Source organism: Esox lucius, chromosome 9 (assembly GCF_011004845.1).
Source record: "Esox lucius isolate fEsoLuc1 chromosome 9, fEsoLuc1.pri, whole genome shotgun sequence".
Lineage (NCBI taxonomy): Eukaryota > Metazoa > Chordata > Actinopteri > Esociformes > Esocidae > Esox > Esox lucius.
The window spans coordinates 11,339,815-11,364,062 of NC_047577.1; the positions used below are offsets into that span (position 1 = coordinate 11,339,815).

General features: G+C 46.0%; 3 protein-coding genes across 6 annotated transcripts; 1 reads left to right on the forward strand and 2 right to left on the reverse strand.

The window, feature by feature from the left end:
- Nucleotides 1-3,534: 3,534 nt before the first annotated feature.
- lyl1 (LYL1 basic helix-loop-helix family member) lies at nt 3,535-9,645 on the forward strand. The gene is made up of 4 exons (XM_020049797.3): nt 3,535-4,047; nt 5,271-6,730; nt 7,685-7,779; nt 8,012-9,645. Exons 2-4 carry the CDS (start codon nt 6,033-6,035, stop codon nt 8,527-8,529), a joined length of 1,311 nt encoding a protein of 436 aa, XP_019905356.1. The 5' UTR covers nt 3,535-4,047; nt 5,271-6,032; the 3' UTR covers nt 8,530-9,645.
- A 113-nt stretch (nt 9,646-9,758) lies between these two features.
- On the reverse strand, nt 9,759-19,941 carry LOC105012192 (ensconsin). Its single transcript, XM_034294489.1, has 8 exons — nt 19,348-19,941; nt 16,379-16,719; nt 15,913-16,146; nt 15,523-15,705; nt 14,781-15,405; nt 14,491-14,556; nt 13,318-13,616; nt 9,759-13,147 (listed from the first exon to the last, which is right to left on the reverse strand). Exons 2-8 carry the CDS (start codon nt 16,715-16,717, stop codon nt 11,984-11,986), a joined length of 2,910 nt encoding a protein of 969 aa, XP_034150380.1. The 5' UTR covers nt 16,718-16,719; nt 19,348-19,941; the 3' UTR covers nt 9,759-11,983.
- Nucleotides 19,942-20,024: 83 nt separating this feature from the next.
- On the reverse strand, nt 20,025-22,874 carry LOC105012146 (HMG box-containing protein 4). 4 transcript variants are annotated; one of them, XM_010872797.4, is made up of 6 exons: nt 22,713-22,874; nt 21,889-22,071; nt 21,600-21,730; nt 20,966-21,148; nt 20,528-20,656; nt 20,025-20,386 (listed from the first exon to the last, which is right to left on the reverse strand). In XM_010872797.4, exons 2-6 carry the CDS (start codon nt 22,061-22,063, stop codon nt 20,342-20,344), a joined length of 663 nt encoding a protein of 220 aa, XP_010871099.1. In that variant the 5' UTR covers nt 22,064-22,071; nt 22,713-22,874; the 3' UTR covers nt 20,025-20,341. The 4 variants fall into 4 exon arrangements, with proteins under 4 accessions (XP_010871099.1, XP_010871098.1, XP_010871100.1 ...); XM_010872796.4 differs by lacking the exon at nt 22,713-22,874 and adding an exon at nt 22,476-22,630; XM_010872798.4 differs by lacking the exon at nt 22,713-22,874 and adding an exon at nt 22,297-22,469.
- Nucleotides 22,875-24,248: the final 1,374 nt, after the last annotated feature.

Below are 24,248 nucleotides of genomic sequence, written 5' to 3' on the forward strand. Positions count from 1 at the left end.
CTGGGAAGGGAGCGATGTGTGACCGCCGACACCGACTGACGTTTGGTTGGCTCTTCTGGGGCGCTGTTACAAGCCAACTGTGCCGGTGTTGTGACAATTACGACATGAGCGTACATTTGCAAGGAGGGACAGCAGGCTGATGGAGTGGCTTGACACATTCCACTGTCCCGGAATCCAGTATCGCTGCAGATTCACAGCTGGCTGGGCACATCGGGCTGGGATAGCGTGCACCGTAATTCCATCAGCACACAAGGCCAGGTTACGTCTCTATGTCTGCCCTTGTTTGTTGTGCAAAGCCTCGTCACAACCAACGAATCGCCTTTTGTTGGTTTGTAGCGGACTGGCCGGACACCAAGACAGCCAGGAGAAATGAACACAGCACGAAAACATCTGTCTTATCGAGCGAAAACACGCCGGTCGTATGTCCCCCTGGCGCACACACACACACACACACACACACACACAAAACCCACACTGTCTTTGCATCGTTTTGTCACTTTCTCCATTTAAAGCACTGCTAGATTTGCCTGAAACAATTAAGCCCTGCTGATTCCTATCTGCAGACATACAATAGTGTTTACATGAGAGGGAGGAAGCATCGCCATGGAGCCTAGTTGAGTTCTAGGTGTGTGTGTATGTGTGTGTGTTATAAAATATTAATTAATTTTATCAAGGGTTTCAAATGATGTCGACTTTTAAGTGCTAGAAGTGTTCAGTGGTAGGATACAGACATAAAACCTTAACATAATGAGCCAAATACATTTGGGGAGGACTGATCCACAGTGACTCTGGGACTGTATATGGTGATCCTGGTCCAGGGTTGACAGGTTTCATTTCCCCTGTCTCTTTACTCAGCATGAGGACATGAATGAGCACATGATGGATTGTTGCATTGCGATTGAACCTGACAGCATCTCATTTGAAACAAATCTTTTATTGACTCTGTTCGGAGTCAGAGAGAGATTAAAGGAAACGTTAAGTTGTGCGCAAATATAAAACGTAAAGGATCCATGAGCTGTTTTGAGCAAAGAGGGTGAGGAGGCATAACATTTAAACGATCCTGTTTGATTTCTGACTCACACAGGAAGCTGTTCATTATTGTGTTTCTGCTATGATTATTCCTGATGCACCACTTCCAGTGTTCATACGGAACGGCATGCCCCAAATGGAAATGTCAACAGTTTCTCCAGTTTATTTTCTCTTTTTTCTGTACGTGTGGGAAAGGAGAAATAGTTGATTGTCTATGAACTTTCAGGTCAGGCAGACAGCCTTTGAAGAGGGAGGCCCAATCTGACTAGAGATATTTGGCATTCCTGCAATGCAATCTTTTGATGTCAGTTTTCCAAACAGATGTAAAGATAAAGCAAATAATGAAATGTACATTGTTTTGCATTAAGTGTTAATTGCTATTTTACTTCACTTAGAACTGACGCTCATGCTTAACTAAGTGGTCACAGTATCAAACGCATATTGTATATATGTAATTTACGTCTACAAAATGTAAAAAAACTTTTTAAGTAAATTGCTACCAACTTAATACAGAAGCTAAAGGTTGAACAATTACCTGGGGACTCATGGAGCAAAATAGGTTTTGGTAGCAGGCAAAAAAGCCACATCTCCCTGAGGAATTATTGTTAAGCCGCATGTTGCTTTTAATACCCTTACATGCAAACCTACCCAGATATATATATAGCCTCACTACAATATATCGTAGTTGTAACTCTTTGAGTGCTTTCAGCTGGAACTGCAGGTGTTGAGTGCAAATTAGAGTAGAACATGACTGTGAGAAGTTGCGGCCCAGATAATGCCCTACCGTGATGGCGATGGGTTCAAACCTGCAAGGGATGCCATCCTAAAACCCAAACGGTCATCATTCTCTCAGGTCTCCACAATGTTTGCCTTTCAGACTGTCTGGGCAGGAAATGACAGAGGGAATAAAAAAGGGGAATTGACCTTGAGAGTGAAAGAGAGAGAGGCGAGGTGGAAGGAAGCGCGGAAGCAGTGTTTTGAGGAAAGAGATGGCATAGATGGCTAGCAGTATCAGTGAGAGTGTCGCAGGTGTGCTGATGTAATGGTCCGCAGGTCAGGGTCACAAGATACATGCTGTATATATACATATCTATGATAAATATAGGCTTATATATAATATATACTGTATATATACATATCTATGATAAATATATGCTTATATATAATATATACTGTATATATACATATCTATAATAAATATATGCTTATATATAATATATACTGTCTATATATGCTCTTCATATATGGACCCCCTCACTTTCTCCACTTCATTTGTTTTATAATTTATTTGCCACAATACCCAATAATGACAAAGTAAAAACTTGTTTTTAATTATTTTGATCTAGGTCTATGGAGAGTATTCTTGGACTTTGTGGCTTGGTTTTTGCTCTGCCATGCACTGTGAAGTTTAAGACCTTATATGATCAGGTGTGTTCCTTTCTAAATCATGTCCAATCAATTGAATTCATGTTGTAGAGACGTCTCAAGTATGATCAAAGGACACGTGGTGCGCCACAGCTCATTGTGCTATGTGATGACAAAGGGTCTGAATATTTAGATATAAAATATGTACGTTCTTTTAAGTTTCAATTTATTACACTTAATACATTTCTAAAAATAAATTATTTAATCCATCCTAAATTGGTCAATAACAAAACAAAATGTGGAGAAAGTTAAAAGACCTAAATGCTTTCCAATAACATAATATACTGTATGACCTTACTGTATAAAACATATAGAAAATACTTACTCTATAATACACATTATCTAAACCTTTTTCCGTTTTTGTTGGTCCTATGGTAAAGTTCCACATGAAAATCTTAAACTAAGGTCTTAGAGTAAGTTCCTACAGTAAAGTGTGTCGGTAAAGTCCTATCCTCGGGACTCCACGGTAAAATCTCCCAGCGGGTCTTACAGGAGAGTGCTATGGCAGACACACATTGAAGGTCACGGCGCTGCGGGCAGGGGACGAACGAGCCCTTGTTTCCAATATGGTGTGTTGTGTAGGTCCGTCTACAGACGTAGGGGAACTCTGTCTGTGGTGTTATTGAGTTGTGATGGATCCAGGCGCGGTCACCCCCATGGCTGTCATCCTACTCATAATCTTGGCCAGTCCACTATGGCGAAATGACACTAACGCGTGTGTGTGCGTGTGTGTGTGTGTGCGTGCGTGCGCATCAAAAGGTGACTGTATGTGCGTGCATAACTGTGTGTGTGTGTGTTGGGGAGGCAGGGAAAGGGGGGTTTCCTTATCTGTGGGCCACAGGCGGCTTTAAGAGTCTTATCAGTAACCACCACATTGTACGAGAACATCCTCTTGTCCAGCGGGCAGCGGAAAAACTCTCTTGAAATACAGTTCTCTCTCTCTTTTCTCTTTCACTCTCTCTCTCTCTCTCTCTCTCTCTCTCTCTGTGTGTCTCTGTCCGTGGGTCCCTTTTCTTGCTCTCTCTCTCCCTCTCTCTCTTTCCCCCTCTCTCACTCCCTCACCTCTCTCTCACAAGCCAACTGGAGCTCTGTCTCTCCCTGGCGTGGAGCATGAGGAGGGAAGAAGAGAAAGAGAGAGAGAGAGAGAATGACATAAGAACATGAGGACAACATGGTCAGCGTCACCTTGTCATCTCATGAGCCTTCCTCCTACCGAATCACCATAAAGGATTAAAAAGGACATTTTGACATAATTATTTCTTTACACATTTTCGACACCTCATCATTCTCGGATGTTTGATATTCCATTTTTTTCCACTATCTGAATAACGTCAACACTGGAGTGATCATTGTTTCAAAGCGACTCAGTCAGCCTGCCCGACTGCGTGGAACCAGTCGCGTGGCTGACTAACAGGCCGTGACAGCGGCTCCAGAACAGTGCTCGTATTTGGGACCTGATGTGTTATGGACAGGGAGTGGGCCTCATTTCTAGAAGGGAGACGCAACGTGCTGCTACTATACTTAAGTTACAGGAGGACTCTGAGGATAAACAACTCCGCAGGCAGACGGCATGCTGGGTGACACACAACATGGGTGAGGAGGCCTATTTGTTATCATACATTTTATGCTGTGGTGGTTGATTTTGCGTTGAATTCAATCGTTTTATAGAGGACAACCAGGACAACCATGCCTGCTCTTCTATAAACTAAATAACAGATATACATAGTACATATATTGACATGAAATAATTTGTGTGCTCACATATAGGAAAGAAAATAACATAGATAGATAGATAATGTGAAATACATAATAAAAAAATAACTTTTTACAATTTAAAAGATTATATTCCAAATTATATAATATGTTGTTGTATTTAAATATGTACTGTAAATGTATATACAGCAAATACTCAATTAATAGTTAATTGCTTAAATTAAAAATCAAATGTGTCCCCTGAAAAAAATTATATATATATGTATATATCATCTAAAAATGTAATTTTAGTCTTAAGCAAAACAATGTAGTGAATAATTAAAATTGAAAAAGAATAGACATTGTTAAAATTTTAACTGATTATTACAAATGATAAAATACATTTAAACAATATTTAAATAAATATTTTAAACCACCTGTAATATGTAACATTTTCAAAAATTATTAAAAAACCATAACGTCACAAACTAAGAAACCAAGAAATAAATTATTTGCCTTATCTCACTTCAGCTGCTTTGTCTTTCTCTCTCTCCTGTCTGCAAAATGTGTTTATATGTATCATACAGTTAACCTGAGACAAACAAGAAACCATTATGTATGGACATAAATAGACATAAATAGACATATATATATATATTTATATATATATATATACATATACATTCATACTGTGTTCTACAACCAAAGGGGGAACTGCCCTAGAAGGGAACTTAAAAATGGGTAAAAGGAGAAGGGTCAGTTGCAAAATTGACATATGAATCGTGATTCATCCAAGCCTTGCAGAAGTCGATCATTTAAGACAACTGGAAAATTTCTCGGAAGTACTCCCACAGTAAATAAGAATACAAAATACAGAGGACATCCAAGACAACCGTTTTCAACATTGTGGGCCCTCGTCATCATTTATGAGCTCTGTATAACACAATAATGTGTTGTTCTTCTATTCAGATGTGTACAGTTCTATCATACACTGTATACATCCTAATCGTTTATCAAATCTAAAAGCTTGATTTACCATAAAACACTTCCAATATCTGAGTATTTTGATTTGAACTAAATCATGTAAAAATAATTTGGCATGCTTTTTCGCTTTTGTTCTTAAGGTTCTTTCAACACCATCCAGTATTTATGCACCTGGGACAATGTGGATTGTAAAAAAAGTTTGATTCACATCCTTAAAGACAGACCCTACACACACACCGACAAACAGGCAGGCAGACGGACAGTGGGATTAATCAAGAGCGTCGGCCAACCGTGACTTTTTCAAGGACAACACACTTGGCCGTTCGTCAGGATGCACCATGGGAAGAACCCAGCCGGAGCGAAGGGAGAGTGCTGGAGTTCCAGGAACACGGAGGCTTCAGCCGCGTGTAAACACTGACACTTGGTTATTGGTGTGAGCCTCATCTGCCCGGCCACTGCTGATTGGACACTTGGCCTCTTGAGTGGGGCCATGAACGCAAGATCCCACTCACACACTCGTTCTTTCTCCGCCCGCCCTTACACGCCCGTAGCGTGAGGGGAAAATGAGTCTGGACTGAACCAGCCTCAGCTTCAACGCCGCCCCTCAGATAAAGAGCCCCCACCCCAAAGATACGGAACCAACTCCTCTCAGACGCAGTACCCCCGCCCCCAGACGGAAAGTCCCCCCCATCGCCTAGACACAGAACCTGCCCTTCCATACGGAGACAGCCTCGTCGTGGTAAAAGGAACAACGGAAGACACCTGTTCTGTGAAGACCTAGGGACTAACCAGCCTAATAGGAGCACCAGGGCTGTGTCCAACCCCTCCACAGGCTGGGGGAGAGATACAGAACGTCTGAGGGGGAGAGGGGTGAGGCAGCAGGGTGCCCCCCCGTAAAAACCATGATGGAGAAACTGAATCCCCCCTCCGCTTCACCCCCCTCTGAGCCCCTGTTGGAGTCAGACCGGCCAAGCCCCGAACAGACTGTCTCGCCGGCGAACGCCGGCAGCCCCGCGTCGTCCGACAAACCAGGAAGTCCTGGAGGCACAGCAGCACCCGGCTCCAGCCCCGCCCCTTCCCCGCCTGCTCACCCCGAGCCCCGCACCACGCTGCTGGACACGCCCCCCGCCACGCTGCTGGACACGCCCCCCGCTACGCTGCTGGACACGCCCCCCGCCCCCGCTGCTGCCTCCGCACCTGAGCTGACAGTCGCCTCGGAGACGGAAAACGACAAAGGAGGGATAGTCAATGCCTCCCCCCGTAAACCCTGTCCCCCGTCCCCGGTCTCCACCGCAGAGTCTCCGACGTCCACTACGGCCCCTGTCCTGCTCCCGGTGTCTTCCTCATCCTCCTCATCCTCCTCCTCCTCCATCGCTCCCCACATCCCCGTCATCAGCCTGGGGCACAGCAAGCCCCCTCACCCGCTTTCCCTCCCCAGTAACACCCCCCTGACCGCCCTGCACCCCATCCCCAACCACCCCCACCAACACAGGGACCTCCGCCTCCCCCAGCTCCCCTCCCTCTCGGGACCCATGCCGGCCCCCTCTCAGGGCTCCCTGTTGCCCCTCCATTACCTGCCACCACACCCCTTCTTCAACAGGTAAGGTGACGGACATTTTAGGTCACGTTTTTAATGCTGTTACCAGCTTTCTGTCATAGGAAGTTATATCAATAACAAACAATTATAACATTTCCACCAAACATTTTAAAGGCCCCATGCAGTCTGGTCTGTTTTATTTCTAAATATTTACATTTTGTCTAATGAATCCCTGAAAGGAGAAAGACTGCCCACCTCCTCAACTAGATTATTGGTAATTGGACTTGTATATGACTCACATTGTGGTGTTATGATCTGTGGTTAAGTTCCATCCCACCTGAGCAGGTTGAGATTCCAGTCAGAAAGCTCTTGCACTAAAAAGTAATGTCATCATTTTCACAATGTCATTGTTATTCCAACCTCATAATGGCATCCGTGCCAAGACATTGTTGTTTCCCTGTTTTCCACTCGAGGAAATGCTCATTTGACGAGGGACCTCAGTTAGCTTTTGCACGTCTTTGAAATACGGATGTGAGTCACGCATTCAAAACACGCATTTGAAATGCGTAGCAAGACGTGTTCTTTGGCAAAGGTTTTGTATTTAAAATGTATTAATGTCCGTATGGGTTATAATGACCGGCCATCTAACCCATACCCAGCACCCAAACAGAGGTCTGTATCAGTCTCAACTTATCCGCCACCCTGACCTCTGTACCCCTCAGAACTACTTCCCCATACATAGAATCACTATGAGGAAACATCCGTCTTTCCCTCACGCACTAAAATGTTAAGCTGTTTGACTATGTGAGCTGGTTACACACCCCAACTGGTAGAAGAATATCATCTGAATCAATGGCCCAAACATAGTCGTCCTACTGATGATTGTTTTTGTTCCCTTTTGTTTCTCAGTCAATAACAAAAAGTAATTAAAAAACGATTTACAATAGAATGATTTCCCTGAACTGAGACAGCACTAACTTCAGAGTCATTCCCTTGCTCTCTCTCTCTCTTTCTCAGTCCATACATGAGTCCCTCTGGTAACTTTGGTATCTTTGCCAGTAGAAACATCAAGAGGAGGCCCTCTTCACAGTACGAACTGGATCTCAATGACGGTAAACAAGAGCTCTGCTTGTGGGACTACTCGCAAAGAACCGATCGGCATTTTATAAATAAATCATTAAAAAAATATTACTTTTTTGATACACAGCATGTGTGTGTACTGAGATGTGTGCGTGTGTGTGGTGTGTGTGCGCTCATAGACAGTGCTTGTGTGCTCTCGATACATAGTGTGTTTCCATTGGTACGTATGTGTATCTAACGAACCCGGTGTGATTTCCCAACCAGCGGGGCCTCCTCAGAAGCTTGCACGGCGTGTGTTCACCAACAGCCGGGAGCGCTGGCGTCAGCAGAACGTCAACGGGGCCTTCTCTGACCTCCGCAGACTCATCCCCACCCACCCTCCGGACAAGAAGCTGTCCAAGAACGAGATCCTACGCCTGGCCATGAAGTACATCGACTTCCTGGTCACCTTGCTGAACGACCAGGCCCAGGACAAAGACGGGGGCTCGCCTGAGGAAGGGGCCCAGGATGGGAGGGCCCAGGCTGGGTTGAAAAACAAGGAACTGCTCCCGCTTTTCCAGGGTGACACTACCTTAACTTTGCCCCACCGTGAAAGAGGAGACTCAAACGACTCGATCATCAACCACGCTAACTCCCCGACCTCCAGTTGCTATAGCAACACAGACAGTGAGGAGAGTTTGGGGAGCGGGGCTAAGAACTCGATGTTGGGGCCGCAGGGCATTATGGGAAAGGGCAAAGGTCAAATTCGGACTGGGGTGACCGCCGCCAGCGGCCAGCGGTGACACAGCAAATGACATTGAACACATGACTGACTGGAGTGTTTTGATGCAAACATAATTCCTCAAACTGACAAAGACAACAAACTGTGTCAAGAAAGGACTTGGATGAAGGCAGACTATTTGAGCTTATTTTTTAATTACATAGGTCCCATTTCTAGTTTTTGACCGTTCATCTGTTTGGCTTTGGCATGCTGCAGTGTGGAGCTTAAGCTTCAACAGGCTACCGGGGAAACGCTGTCTTGACTGCTTTTGAATCCAGTAGGACAGTGCACAACAACATCAGAAAAGGCAGTGTTGACCTCATAGCTTCACTTTCCGCAGTTTCAGACATCAAACCACATCTATGACCGTAGCCTTCCATAGCTTTAGCTTACTTGGCAGTTTTGAAGTTGGCTGTTTTCTTTCTTTGGTCTGAGGGGAGAAGAGGACGTTGTGACACTCACTGCGTTCCAAATGGAACCGTCTTCCCTATTTATTGCGTTACTTTTGACCCAATCCCACAGTGTTTGGGGCAAAATGAGTGCACTTGAGAGTGTAGGAAATCGGGTGCCATTTGGGACATTGACACTGCGAGCTGACTGAAATAAAGAAGATTTGAGTTTGTTGTTCCGTATTCAACATCCTCTTATTGCACTCAAATACAATTACATGCAGCCCATTTTTAAGAACTGCTCAACCCCTCCAGTTGTTTAGCTGCTGTGTCCAATTTGAGAAACAGGCTGTCAGAGATTGTTGTGTGTGTGTGTGTGTGTGTGAAAGAGTGAAATATGTATTTTCAAAGTATTGTCAACCAGATGGCTTTTTAACGTCTTTATAGGGTGTTATGAAAATCTGTTTGCTGAAGGTTTGTTGTTCTTTAAAAAGTGTGCTATGCAAGTGTAGATATGAGCATCTAACAGGAATGAGTATAAACCTAGGCCTCTTTAAAAGCCAGAAGTCCATAGTAAGTAATGAATTATGGGTGGGAACGTGTTGTAAATCAATGCAAACTTGAAACACGTCAAACCAATTAAATGCTTCCCCTGGGCGGGGCCCCAAAGTGCTAACTAGTGTAAGTAGGTGTAATAGATGTGTGCATGTTTGGGAAATGGCAGATTAAAACCATAGTATGTTGACCAAGTATGTCGATTATGTGTCAAACAGAAACCCTAACTTTTTCACACCCATTCCTAACCCCACTCCCAGCCAAGTACAACCGTACTAACATTATAACATCAGTGTCTGTTTATGCACCAAAGCCATCATCAAATACCAGTACAGTTAGGAAATGATTTGTTCAATACATGGTTTCATTCACTCTGTTCACATTTGATTGTCTTTCAGATGCACAACAGATTTTTAACGCTGGAGAGAAACAAAAAGGGAGAGAGAGGGAGAGAGAGAGGGAGAGGGAGAGAGCGAAAGCCAGATGGGAGGGAGGGAGGGAAAGATCGGGAGAGAGGAGAGAGAACTAAAACCGAAAATCAAAGCAACGGGTATAAATTTTAACGAAAAGAACATTTGGTTGGCAGACTGATGATGATGACGTCCCCCAGCCGGACATAGCAGACCCGTGACATTACCGTGAGAATCCCGGCCATGGAAAGAAAAATGAAACGGGGGCGGGGGTGGTGCCTTTGCTCTGCTCGCACCACCCGTTCACAATGACTGACGCGTTCGTCTTTCCTCCCGGCACAGCTGCCAGCGGGATGGGGCCGTGCGAGGCCAGAGTGGGCCGATACCAAGGCCAAGCAGTCACAGGGTTCCAGGGAGGTCAAGTTCATGGTCGGTTTGGGCGGTGAGAAGGGAGGACGACGAAGGTGTTGTGGAGAGGGGGCGTGGTCGCCCCCCCCCCCCCCCACCCCGGGTTTGGCTCCACGTCTCTAGCTATCAGGTGGCCAGGAAATGGCTCTACAGTTAGTGCTGTCTCATCGACAGCCAACGAGCTTCCTGAAGGGGATACTGCGGTGGAAACCAACCGCCATATGCATGGAATAGGGGAGCAAGGGAAGGGGGGAGGGGGCGAAAACGAGAGAAAAACCACCGCCACGGCCCTTTCCTTTCCCTTTCTCGGACCCCCCACCACCACACCCCGCCTCGCTGACACAACAGGAAGGACAGGTTGCATAACGCCGTTGCCTTCGTCTCTGACATGACAGCCCGGGGCCCGGGTCCCCACACGCCCGCCCGGCACCGGCCCTCTCTCCTGGCCCCCCATGGGTGGTGCAAAGCAGTCTGGGATGTAGAGATAGTGCCCCTCGTGGCCTCTCCAGGCTCCTCCTCCAACCCTCCCCAGCCTCTCCACACCTACTCACAAACCTCCATCGAGGCCCACCTAGTTTGACACCACACCCGGATCTCGGTGCCATAAATCAGGGCCGCTGCTGGATTTCAGACCCTATTCTGTAGGCCTTTTTAAACCACTGTGAAATGAGTGTGACAGGTGAGTGTCAGGACATATGAGGTGTTCAAACTGTGGAATCACTGATATATATTAAACGCAAAGCCATCTGACAGGCACAATACTGCAAACCTTTAAAGAAACCCTGTTTCAATGCATATTATTCTATTGCCAAAAATCATTGTTACAAATGTACCAGCTGGAAAGGAAGTGGAACAAAAACGATTAAGTAATTGATGAGAGGACATTTTAGTAAGTGAATAAATGAGATACAGCGCCAAAACAAAATCCACAGGTCTGAGCTTGTTCTCTGCAATGGTAACCCTTTTTAATATTATATTAACAAAATATAATCTATTTAGTTTGTTTAATAATTCCAGTAATTTATTTTTCATAAACCTAATTTGGAAAATCACCAAAATGTGATTCCTTGCACCTTCTCTAATTATTGAATGGGCTGTAAATACACCATCTCTAATGAACGAATGGGCTGTAAATACACCATCTCAATTTAAAAAGCTCTGGAGAACCACAACAGAACCTTTCCCCAAATGTCTCGCAGCAATCAAAGTAATAAATACAGACCTATTATTATTAGTGCATCTTATCAGTCATAATTACATATTACTATAATATATTAATGTATTCATTAATATTTCTAATCCAAACTGTTCTTTTTTGGGAGAAAATAACACCACATGGTCAAGATATGAACTCCACCCCAGAAAATGGGTTTTGTGAAGTGACGAATCCTGTGGCAGATTGGTCTGAAAGCAGAGAGAATTGCCCCCCCCCCCCCCCATTAACCCTTTGTGTCAATGTATTTCATTAAACATATTTTAATCAATAAGGTACAAAGGGGTGTGGCATATGGCCAAAGCGATGTCATACCCATGGTAACACAGCCTCATAAACCAATCATATATCAGCCACCAGCATATACTGTGTGTGTATCATATATATATATATATACACACACATATCCATCACAATCACTTGGAATGATCTAACAACTACGTGTATAAAATGATCTCCCGTCTGTACACTGTTCAGTACATTCCAGTGGTCATGCGTCTCTCACTCAGTTTCCAGTGGTTCGTCCATCTGTCCCTCTAAACCCGCAATCAGATCGGTCTCTTCTGGGGAGTTCTTCTTCGTGCTGGACCTCCACCTGCCCACCTCAGTCATCACAGAACCGACAGTGGCCCCTATAGCGCCCCCCACTGGCCCCCCGAGGAACACTCCTAACACCGCGCCCAGGAACGCACCCCCGGCGGTAGACTTGGGGATCCTGCTCGCCCCCGCCCCCACCTTCTCCCACACAGAGCGGAGGAAAGAGGGGGGCTGTGCGGACGAGGGGAGGGAAGAGGGGGACCGTGCGGACGAGGGGAGGGAAGAGGGGGACTGTGCGGACGAGGGGAGGGAAGGAAGATTCTCCACATTGATGGCCCCTGCTCCCGTTTTATTGCCCCAGACAGGGCGGGGGAAGGCACTCAGTACCTTGCCCCCCGCCCCTCCCACTGCATCCCAGATGGAAGTCATGAAAGAGGGAGGAGAGGAGAACGAGGGAAGACCCTCTAGTTCCATAACACTGACGCTCCTCTCCGCCTCCTCCCTCGTTCGTTCTATCTCCTCCTGCTTCACTTCCTCCTCCTCTGTCTCCGTCACGGGCTGCATGGAGGGGGAACGGAGACCCTGACCTCCTCTTCGTTCCCTCGCTATCTCCGTCTGTCTCTGTCTAACTCTGTCCTCTGCCTCCTGGAAGAGAATACAGGAGTACCACCCGCCACCTCCCTCTCTCACCGTCCTCTCCACCTTCTCCAGTAACTGTTCCACACTCCTCCTCTCCTCCTCCGCTCCTCCTCCTACCCTAGCACCTCCCTCCATCACGTGATAGCGATCCCCACATCGTTCGACAAGCTCCAGCAGGTCCCGCCTCTGGCTGGAGATGTACCTCTCCACCTCGTCCACTCCCCCGTCTGAGGCTTTACCGCTCCTTCTCAGCCGGTCAGCGTGTGTGAAGAGGACCAGGGTGTGTGTCCGTACGGCCCCGGGCCCAAACACCTTCTCCAGGACATTCAGGGCCTTCAGCTCCTCTCGGGCAGGCTGGTCCACCGGGACACAGAAGAGGAAGGCATGGGGGCCCGGGGCCGCGAGGGCCACACAGGATGATAGCTGGGAACGGACCCGTTCTGGGGGGTGGTCGGAGTGGGACCAGTCCGGCGTGTCCACTACTGCCACCTAGTGGGAGAGGAGGGAAAAGAACAGAACCGAATCATTTCTCTGCAAAAGACCCAGATTCCATCTTTAATAGGATACCTTAGGACAACAGTGCCAAAACTGATAAAACCTCACAGAACAAAGTGTGATTTTGAAAAATAGAATTAAAAAAAACGAATTCAATCACTAACGTGTCTCCCGGCGACGATGGCCCTCCCCTTCTGGCAGTCTTGAGTGATGGGGGTTGGGCGGTCTGGTAGAGACACAAACTCCTCTCTGCCGAGTAGGACATTTCCCACCGCACTCTTCCCTGATCCTGACCGGCCCAGCATCACGACACGCATCTCAGAGGAGGAGGGTGGGGGGGATGAAGGTGCAGGGGAGAATAAAGGAGAGGAGGGGGAGGCGTCAGTATGCACAAGGGGTGAGGAGGGCGAGGATCTGGGAGAGGAGGGCGTCATCATTTCGGAGCTGTTGATTCTGTGGTAGACTGAGAGGCATAGAAGGTCAGTCAAAGGGGCATTCCACTATAACACAATTGCTTAATGCACCAATTATAATGAAATGGCAATTGGGGACAATGATCATTTTTAGAAAATGAAAAATATGCTTTCAAAGAACAACACTGATGATGACCATGTGGTGTTCAGTGCCTGTCTGTAGTAATTAGAAGCTATACGCAGAAAAATGCTCTTCCGCTTTTTGCTTCTTTGGTGTCACTGCCAGTAATGCAGCCATAAATAGCTACAACAGATCTCACTTGGTTCCAATTGACTTCACTTACATAACATACCAACAAACATTAACATTCACATATTTACCAGTAGAAATGGACTGTTTTCATCAATAGTTTGCTTTTGAAAAGCTAATTCTGTACAGTTACCTGCAAAATGTCCCTATAGAAATCGCTGAGACTTCATTGTTTTCTCAACTAAATCTGGTTGTTCTATGAAGGACACCATTGTTTGACGCAAAAACAAGTAACCGTGTTTAAAAAGAGTAGGCATTGTACACTAGATTGCGGAAAGACATCAATCGGTTCAATCAATCAAGGCCAACCACGACCACATATAAAATTGACTTGGTGCGTGATCAGTACAGCCTGTCTTAGCGAAATGAAAAATACATTTTTCAGATCTTGCTCGCCTTCAGTTCACACAGTGACATAATACTGTGTGGTTTTTGGTACACAAAAATAAAACTAGCTCCTCTTGGAAAATTGTGTGTGAAACAAATCTCACTGCCCAATAAATCTGTCAGACATGAGACACACCACCTAAGGTCCCTCTAGGGACCTTAATATGATTGTCTAAACATTGATACAGGACGGACATTGTTGCGTAACGAAGATATATGTGACTCACTTGTATTGACAACTTTCTTGGTTGGCTCTGTTCTATCTTCTGACATCTGTGAGAGTACAGCTCCCTCTAGAGAGTCAGAGAGAGAATTACAACAAAGGAACAAACTCCCAAAATCTTTCAGTTGCAACAGTCTAGGAATTTTCAATAAATTATGTAGTTTCTCTCCATTTGAATGTTACAACCCTGTATGTTTTATCCCAAAGATGCTTTAGGACACACTGTTTGGAACTACAATAGCACGGCGAGAAGCTTGATAAGAAAACAGTTTCCATACGTCAGGGCTTTTTTACCTTTAGTCAGATTGAAACTGGGGGTCCTTGTGAACACAGTCGGACCACCATTTCGGGGCTCTGATGGCTGCGGTTGTGGCACCGGCGCTGAATAAAGATTTTTAACAGCGGGTTTCGCGGTGACTCTCTCCTCCATCAATTCCTTTCCATTCTCTGTCCCTTCTCTTCTGTCCTCCATTCCTTCCCTCTCTTTCCTTCTCATCATCTCTTCCCTCTTTTCTTTCTCTTCCACCTGCAACCTGTAGTCCTCCATTCCCTGCACCTCTTCCACTCTCCTCTCCAAAGGCGACTTGGGTAGGACTGTGGACCGGCTTCCCCAGTATCTGCGTGTCTGTGTGACAGTCGCATGACTTGACTCCAGCACAGTCGCTCTCTTTTCTTCCTCTACCTCTGCCTGCTTCTGCCTCAGTTCCCTCTCTCTCTCGCTTGCTCGCCCTTCCATCACTCTCTCCCCGGCTTGTACTTTCACCTCCCTCAGTTCCTTTTCTCTCTCCTTCGCTTGCTCCTCCCTCTCTTTCTGCCTCGCTTGCTCCTCCGTCTCTTTCTGCCTCGCTTGCTCCTCCGTCTCTTTCTGCCTCGCTTGCTCCTCCGTCTCTTTCTGCCTCGCTCGCTCCTCCCTCTCTTTCTGCCTCGCTTGCTCCTCCCTCTCTTTCTGCCTCGCTTGCTCCTCCCTCTCTTTCTGCCTCGCTCGCTCCTCCCTCTCTTTCTGCCTCGCTTGCTCCTCCCTCTCTTTCTGCCTCGCTTGCTCCTCCGTCTCTTTCTGTCTTGCTTGCTTCTCTCTCTCATTCTGCCTCGCTCGCTCCTCCCTCTCTCTCTCCTCCTTCTCTCTCTCCTCCTCTCTCTCCCTCGCTAGCGCTTCATTCTCTCTTTGCAGGGTGTTTTGTTTCATGTAGCATCCTCTTCTCTTTTCTACTATGTTCTCCACCTGTAAAAAAGAATATATACAAATACATGGTCACATGTATTTGCAACATTCCCCCGATATAGCAATAAAGTACAGTATTTAGAAGTCATTTGTCAAGGGGGCGAGTGCAACAGAGATCCAAGGAGCGCATATTGAGTACATGCAGGCAGCGCATCAATTAAATCCTTTGCCATCCCTCAAAAATATGACGCAGGAAGCCATGGTTACCTTCTCCAGAAGCTCCCTGACCTGGTTCCTGTCCTGGCTCTGGCGGTTGTTGATGACGTGGTACCGGCCCCCACACCTGTTAATCACCTCCCTGAGACCAGGGTCCTCCCCCTCCAGGTAGCGTCCTGCCTCCTTTCCCATCAGGTAGTCCCCACAGGTGAGCACCACCAGGGTGTGGTCCAACACCCCCTCGCCGAACACCACCTCCAGCTCAGACGGAACCCTGCGCTCCACCTGGAACGACCAAAAACAGATTTGAGAAAAACTGTCAGATAAATGTCGAAGTCTGAAGTGTTTAACATTACAAAGGTGGCTTTACATTTACACAGCGGATTGGGGGGGGGGGGGGGGGGGTAAACAGTAGCATTCCCATTTGACCGCATCTTAGCAGAACTATGTACACCTGCGGGTCACAGTCACAACAGACACTAAACAGCATTAACAGAAAGCATCTTCTGAGACTTACCTCAGTGAACTGTCCAATAGGCACGAGCAGCAGGAAGGCATGGGGCCCCGGGTCACAGAGGTCAAAGGCCCTTTCTGTTTCCTTCCTGACGTCAGTGTCCATGTGGCCCCCGCTCCAGTACCAGCGCGGGGCCTCCACGACAGTCAATCGGCGGCCCGCCGATGTCCCGCGCCGCAGATGACAAAGTCTCGGGGATGGACCAGAGGCGAAGGGAGAGGAGGGGACGCCCAGGAGGGTGTCTCCCGTAAGGGTCTTGCCACACCCAATGGATCCCAGGAGAACCAATCGGAGCTCTGGCTCCAGGGACCCAGCAACAGAGCTGGGAAGAATGTCACTCATGGCTGGATGGAGTTAGAGGGATTTGGTCAGAGTTACTGAGATGTTTGTGGGTAGATCAGCTGAGATGTTTGTGGGTAGATCAGCTGAGATGTTTGTGGGTAGATCAGCTGAGATGTTTGTGGGTAGATCAGCTGAGATGTTTGTGGGTAGATCAGCTCAATCATTGCAAGTTTCTTATTCTCTTGCAATTTAAATGTTAGATTTGTTTCATATTTTGAGCCTCGGACTCAAGCTGATACAAACAGTAATTTCTGTTTTTCACCACGTTTTTTCTGCTCATCTTTCCCAAGAGGGCCAATACTCGTGCAGGGAACAACACAGTGCAAACATTAACGCTACCATGTTGACTTTCAAAGTGTTCACAACCTTCCCATCTCCATCATATACTATACAGACTCATATTTTATAGGGCATTGCAATGTTTCTAAATTCCTGCCGGTGGTTTTCAGGTGACCCAACTGTAGAGTCCGATCCAATGGAACCCTGATATATTTTGACAGCCAGTTCTAGCTGGACTGGATCCTAATGATTAGGTTTCTTCACGGCAGGGCGACCCACGTCCGGACAATTCAATGCCACAGAAGCTGATGTTTTTGTAGCGAGTTAAATTGAAATGAATTGAAACGTATTTAATATGTTAGATCAACACATTGGACTTAGTACATTACATTTCTGTTCCCACCTGCATGAGTTTTATACTGGTTTTTGATTGGCAGCAGTGAGACTGTTTCTTCGAGGCTTGCAATTTAACTGATTTTAGTTTTGTGCACTGCATTTTTGTTTTTATACACACACTAGTTTATGACCTGTGCTCCCATATTTTACCATACATCCTGATTTACTCATCAACTTGGAGCCTACGGCATATTGTCCATATGGCTTGGTTTCAATCTGCATAATGGCGAAGAGTTCTTTTTAGACATCTTTTAGTAGCTAGTTGGAATACCAGTACGGATTTAAAGAGAATTTCTGTATTCTTTAGGGTTAAAAGGTTTTCAAAGCTTTGATGTTTAATCATTTTAGTCCCCAAGACTCATACTCTTAATATAAATAGGCCTGTTTGAGTTCTAGTTTTCCATTTTCAATGGAAAGCGTTATTAGTCAGGCATCGTCTTGGACGGATGTCCTGGGTGGGTGGAGGAGCTGCCCCACATGACGGGTTGGGCCTTTTTCACCACCTAACATCAGGCCTGGTGGTCGAGTGTGGAACAGTCCCCATACCAGGCCGTCATGCAGCAGGTTATTATGCTCCCTACGGTGCCTAGGACCCAACTGTGCCAGAATTCTGTAGTTTTCATAGAGAATATAATCGCCCCAGCGCCCTCTTGACACCAGTGGCATTGAAGGGCACAGACGCAGCTAAAGTTACATCCTGTTCAGCAACATTTCAATTTGGCGGAAGACTTCTCTCTCCTCTGCCAATTCACCCCCATCTCTCTCTGTTTGTGTCTGCGTAATTTGCACAAGTCAACAGTTACCATGCGGGCACTCCCCGTCTGTCTGGTCCGACTACATTCTACATCCGGACCAATGTGTGGATTCATCTTCCCCACACAACAATGTACTACATTCATTACCATTTATTTACATTAGTTAGATATGCCCAGACAACATGTCGTCTGTATCCTGTCTACGGACAGATTAGTTTATCGCAATCACCGTATCCTCCCGCTGTATCATTACTGATAGTTAAACAGGGCAAATTATTTGCAATACGTAGGCTAAAACATAAACCATGTTATTAAGTACACACGCTGAGACTTGGTATTGATTCATTAAGACATCAGGACCTCCATTACTTGTTCATTTCTCTATCGATGTCTGCTGACCGCTACCTCGTCGTGGAGTGTAGTTACTATTGCCGGTTTGTGTGGTTGTCACGCCTCGCGGTCTACCCTTAGCCTTTTTTCCGGGATTTGTGTGCTTTGTTTGGAGATCGAGCAAAAACTCCAGTCTAAGAGTAGTGGGCTGGATGTAAACCCAGGCTGCAGGAGTCCATGCATATGTACGAGAGAAGGAGGCTCAGGCTACTAGACCACCCATCTTGTTATTGTAAATCGGTGGTTTTCAAACCTCTCCTGGGACCCCCGGCCATCCCATAATTTTGTATTAAACTTTAACAAACGTATTTGAATGACGGAGTCAAGGGCTTGATGATTAGTTGACAAGTTAATGCAGGATTTAGCAGTGCTGGCCCTGGAATACATCTAACGCATGCAACAGATGGGGTTTCCCAGGAGAGGTTTGAGAACCACCGTCTTACGTCAATGCTGTAAAAATGTAAGGCAATGTGGATGGAGAGGCCAGCTGCATGACTAAAATGTTAAATGTGACAGTAACAACTGTACCAATCAATTTGATTGTGAAGCCGTTTTGGATCAGGTAACCTACTGGTTAAGGCATCTGACTAGAATCCGAATGGTCCATGGTTCTAATTCCCCAAACGCCAAGGTGAAAGCCATGTCATTCTGTCCTTGAGCAAGTCACTTAACCCTAATTGCCCACTAATACCCCAGTAACATTCCCTGCAGTTCGTTGCTGAATGTAAGTATTGTATTTTAACTTGCCAAATTCTATGATATGTTTAGTTTTAGAAACTCCAAAAAGAAGAAAACATTAAATGAACTTACCCAGGCGTGAGGAATTTGTTGGAACAGATGGCGTGTTTTCCTGTCTTTTCCTGTCCTCTTAACCCTTTCTTCTGTCAGACCAGCTGTCTCAGTGGATGAACGGGCTCTCTCAGTATGAACCTCTTAGGACCTTTTTCAATGGATGAACCTCCCAGAACAGATGAAACTCTTCTCTTCAAATCTCTCCAGAAGTCTCCGTCATTGCTACTTCTTCCTTATCCACGGCACCTCCCTCTAATTTTAGCGCAACTGCATCTTACACAAAGGAGTGTCAGTCTCTGGGAGGCACCCAGCTCCCACACCTTCTCTTTCACAAACACACAGGTCTGTGATCCCTCTCCAGCTTTGGCTACCAGGAATTCCTTGGAGGGGCGGAGCTTTAACCAGTGACACTTACACACGTCACTGGTTCAAACTGGGGGACACCCTATAACAGGGACTGTGGGTAACAACAGATACGCACAACACTACAGGTTTGATATTTTCTGGCAATATCGGGGGGCAATAACAGTCTAGTAGCAATATAACCATTTTAGTCCCTTAGTTATGACCCCTGAACAGAAAAGGCAATCCAGCCTCCTGGAGTTGATAGGCTTATCCAATCAGTCACATTTTTTGTGACTAGCATGAGAGGAATGGACAATAAGTCTTGATTGCTGAGTAAGAAGAGGAAACGATTGACCAAATATGCCAAGTATTTAATGAGTAACAATAAGTCAAGAAAGACAAAATGGGAAAGGAGAGCACACACAGAAACAAGGTTTAACTGATAAAAAACACACTGAAAAACTAACAAATTGTTCATCTGTTGAATTCAATATGAACCCAGATAAATGTATGTAACAGTCTTTTACTCAGTGCAGTTTGGGCCATTCCTTAAGCAACTTCTCTTTCAAACATACAGTATGGCTTTTTCCCCCCAATACCTTCTACGGAACCCTTTCAAAATGGGAGAACTTCCTGGTTAGCGGTCTTCCCAAGTACCCATTCGACTTCACAACCCTGGCATTATATAGGCAATGTTGTCCAGAGTCTTGGCCTGAAAAGAAATTACAAACAAAAGATGATAGAGACACTGATATGACAATGGAATGGGGGGTGAGAATGTATGTACATTTTTGTGTCCGTGTGTCCGTGTGTCCGTGTGTGTGTGTGTCTGTGCGTGTGTTACCAGCCTCACCAGTGTGTGCGAGTGTGACGGGCTGCTGCGAAGCTCCGGGACCAGGGAGGTGAGACCGGTCAAAGGTACGAGAGCACACAGCATTGAGTCCAGCAACACGGACAGACTGCCTGACACCGCCATCATCTCCTAGGAGAATGACGAGAAGGCGTGAGAAAGGAGGGGGAGGAGGGGGAGGAGAGAAAGCCAGAGGGAGGTAGAGGTGAGAATGCGAGAGAGAGGGAGAAAAGGAGGAATACGGGAGGGAGGTGACAGATACATTCACCAAACCACCTTCAGAACAACAGCCGATACATAAAAGCCCAGTCACACGCACGCATTTCCCACGCCGTCCCATTTCAGCGGGGAGAATCCAACAGACGCCCCCTGAGCTGCTCATACAACGGCACACGTTTCTGTCCGTCATCGGGTTAAATCCAAAACCCGCGTCCGGCCTACCTTGGTTCCGTGGAGCCGGAGACCGATGTGGGACAGGGACTCCCCCAGCAGCTGAAGGTGGGCGGCAGCACTGACCGGGTCCACCTCGGGTCCTTCCGGAACGGGCGAGTCCACGGCAGGGTCGGTGTGACTGGAACTGGCTGTGGAGCCCTCCGAGCTCGGCACGGTGATATCCTCCCCGGTCTGAGAGACAAACGGCGGGGTGAGGGGGAGAAATGAAAGGAGGGGTTCATTGGGATTTCGATGATGACAGCTGAAGAGAGTTAGCGCTGGATGTAAAGAAACCAAACACCATCCTCTGATCTCCGTCACACACAACAACAGCTGGCTTCACTTAGACACGGCAGACCCATTTGGACTGCTTTCCCTTTTGATTAATCCGATCGCTTCTGAATGGGATCTGGAGACAGAGGAGCCGATGAGAACGTTGAAAAACACCAACTAGTGGAAGAAAGATCAGACCCGGGGTGCGTGTGAAACCGCAGCCCTTTTACAACCCGTCCGCTGGAGTCGGTTTGATTCTTCCCATTCCTCTCTTTTTCTCACGTTCGAGGTGATTGGATGAGGAGGTCGGAAAGGCAAAATGATCAAGGACATTGAATTGAGAGCCGTCCCACCCGTCCCGTCCCCTCACCTCATCACTCCTCTCTGTTGTCCACTCATCCGGCGACTCACAGGTCTGATACCAGGGACTGGAGACGGGTGACTCCATCCCGTACAGGTCCGGTCCCTCACTGCCACTGGCCCATCTGTGGGGACAATCACCTGTAGGCGGGTAGAGAATAGATGCAGCAACTCAGATTGGGGCGAAGTGACAGGGAGATCCCTAATGAAAGTCTATCCCCACGGTCTCCGGTCCACAGCAGGGTAATGCCGGACACCTAATTTCACAGTCAGTCTGGTTATGTTGGTGTGTTCCGAACCTAAACGTCTCCTCTTTTTGTGCGACTTCCTGGCTTTGAGGTTGCCGATGACAAGTTGCTCTTCTTCCTGAACGAGGTCCTCGTCGTCCTCTACTTCCTCTCTCAGGAAATCTTTGTAGGATCTTTTCCTTTCTCTCTGACCGCGGCCAGTCATGAGACCCAGGTCTCCTTCCATAGTCACACCTGGGAAAGTGACAATAACGCAGATGTTAGAGATCCATGCACAATACGGCTGCCATATTATACATGACAAAATACAACAGGCTAAAGTGTACTTAACGGCATTGCATCTATCCAATAGCAGTATTTTAAAAAACGTTCTTGAACAGACTGGGATTAATATTAATTTAAACCATCGAATGCATTCTGCTACTAAATCTATTATACGTACATAATAATTCTGCTTACTTGTCCTGCCTCACAAATGTGAACGCAGAATTGCTGACGGATATGTTGATCAACAGCTCACGATCTCATCGGATGAGAAGCTATTTGTGTTCAGGTAATTAATTCTGAATACTGGTAGAATTGTACTGTCGTTCTTTAAAAGATAAATAACTGAATGACCATATCCAGATTTCACGCACCGGTTGTCGCCATCTTTGAAGAGTTCAAAGTTGGCCGAGAGCACAAGTGGACGCAATTGCGTTATGTAAAATCTGCATTCGTGCTTTCTTTTCCAGATAACCTGATTAAACCAGTATTATTTTGTTAACGTATTTGCAAAACAGTACGATGTGTGTTATGATGTTTTCGTTCGGTTGGTTTGTTGTTGTAACTACATTTGAGTGACAACCGTATTTTGCTCCAAATGCCATACATACCTGTAGTCAACGTTCCGTGGCCGCGGCGAGGCGATTTTAACACCGTAAGTGTCACTGGTTAAATCTGTTAAAACAGCTGCAAATTCCGCTGACTCATCTTTAGGGACTACTGAGGTCTATTCGACCTGGGGTGACCTGGGCATGTTTTCAATACAATGGTTGCCCCTCCTTTCACTTCCACATACGTGCTGAATCACGGTAAGCGTCCTGAACAACATTTTTATCTGTACGGAAGGGTGGAAAAAAATCACGTCCTAAACCTTACGATCAATCAATGTTTTACTTTAACTACTGTTACAAAGTCCCACCACAGCTATGTAGCTAGCTATACCGTAGCCATATTACTAACTTGCGAGATAGAATCGTACTGCATTAATATCTAGCAGTCACACCCTAATGTAAAACCACATACATTAATCTACTGATGCAGACACGTGTAGGTCTACTTTTCAGTGAACTGTCATTGCCAAATTTTTAGAACCAAATCGTTATCGAGAGTGGAATTTGGTCGTCAGACTAGCCACAAACATAGTTACGTCACTTTTGGATTGCAGTTATTTAGGTTACACTGTTAACAATTAAGCCAATCGTTTATTTAGCTAACTACCAAGCCTAGGTAAATAGACACTAACTTTAGTCTAATAGATGGAGGTTAAAGAGATCACCATTAGCACAACAAAGACAGCAACGAAGAAAGTACAGTACCTGGACAGATACTGTCTCAGACTTGGCTAATCAATTCATGAACTGAGAGTGCCATGTCAGCAAATTATTCCTGAAATCAAGTTTATTATCAAATGTCAGCAAGTTCTTTTATCAGAATAATGACTCAAACCCCATTATGTACATTGGGTAATTGTTCATACATCTTCTGTATTGCTGAAATTGTCTAAGGCAACTCAGTGTTTCATGAATATTTTAAGACAATGCATTTTTATTACAATAATAATTAACAGCGCAAATAATTCACCCACAATATGTTTTTCTCACAAAAAGACAACTTAGCATACTTTGTGGTAAACTTTCTTCAGAAAAACCTGTGCTGTACACTCATGCTCTGCCTCAACCCTCCTACACTTCTTTTCCCCACAGACATTTAGTGATCCCTCCTCTCCGCTTCAGATACTTTTTTTATGGAACTCACATAACTGAAAAGACAAATGGCGTCATACAGACAAAGAAACTACCCTACCAAAAAAAAGAGCTCTGTCCCACAAGACAAACCCCCGATCCACCACTCGCTCAGTATATATTGAACTATTTCTAAAGGTAGCGATCCCTCCTCCTGACCTACATTCCGATCTGTATCCCAAAATGTGCTTTCTCATGTTTAGTGCAGTCCATCCTCCATTTTTCCAAGCAGCTCCTAAAGTTGCACTGTCATGGTTAGTCCTAGTCCCTCCCATCTTTCCAGTGTACCATAGTTAGTATTCCTAAAGTTGCCCTGTCATGATAATCACTGGTCCCTCCTACCTCCAGTTTTCCATTGTCAGTAGTAAAAATTGCCTGGTCATGTTTAGTCCTGGACCTCCCCCT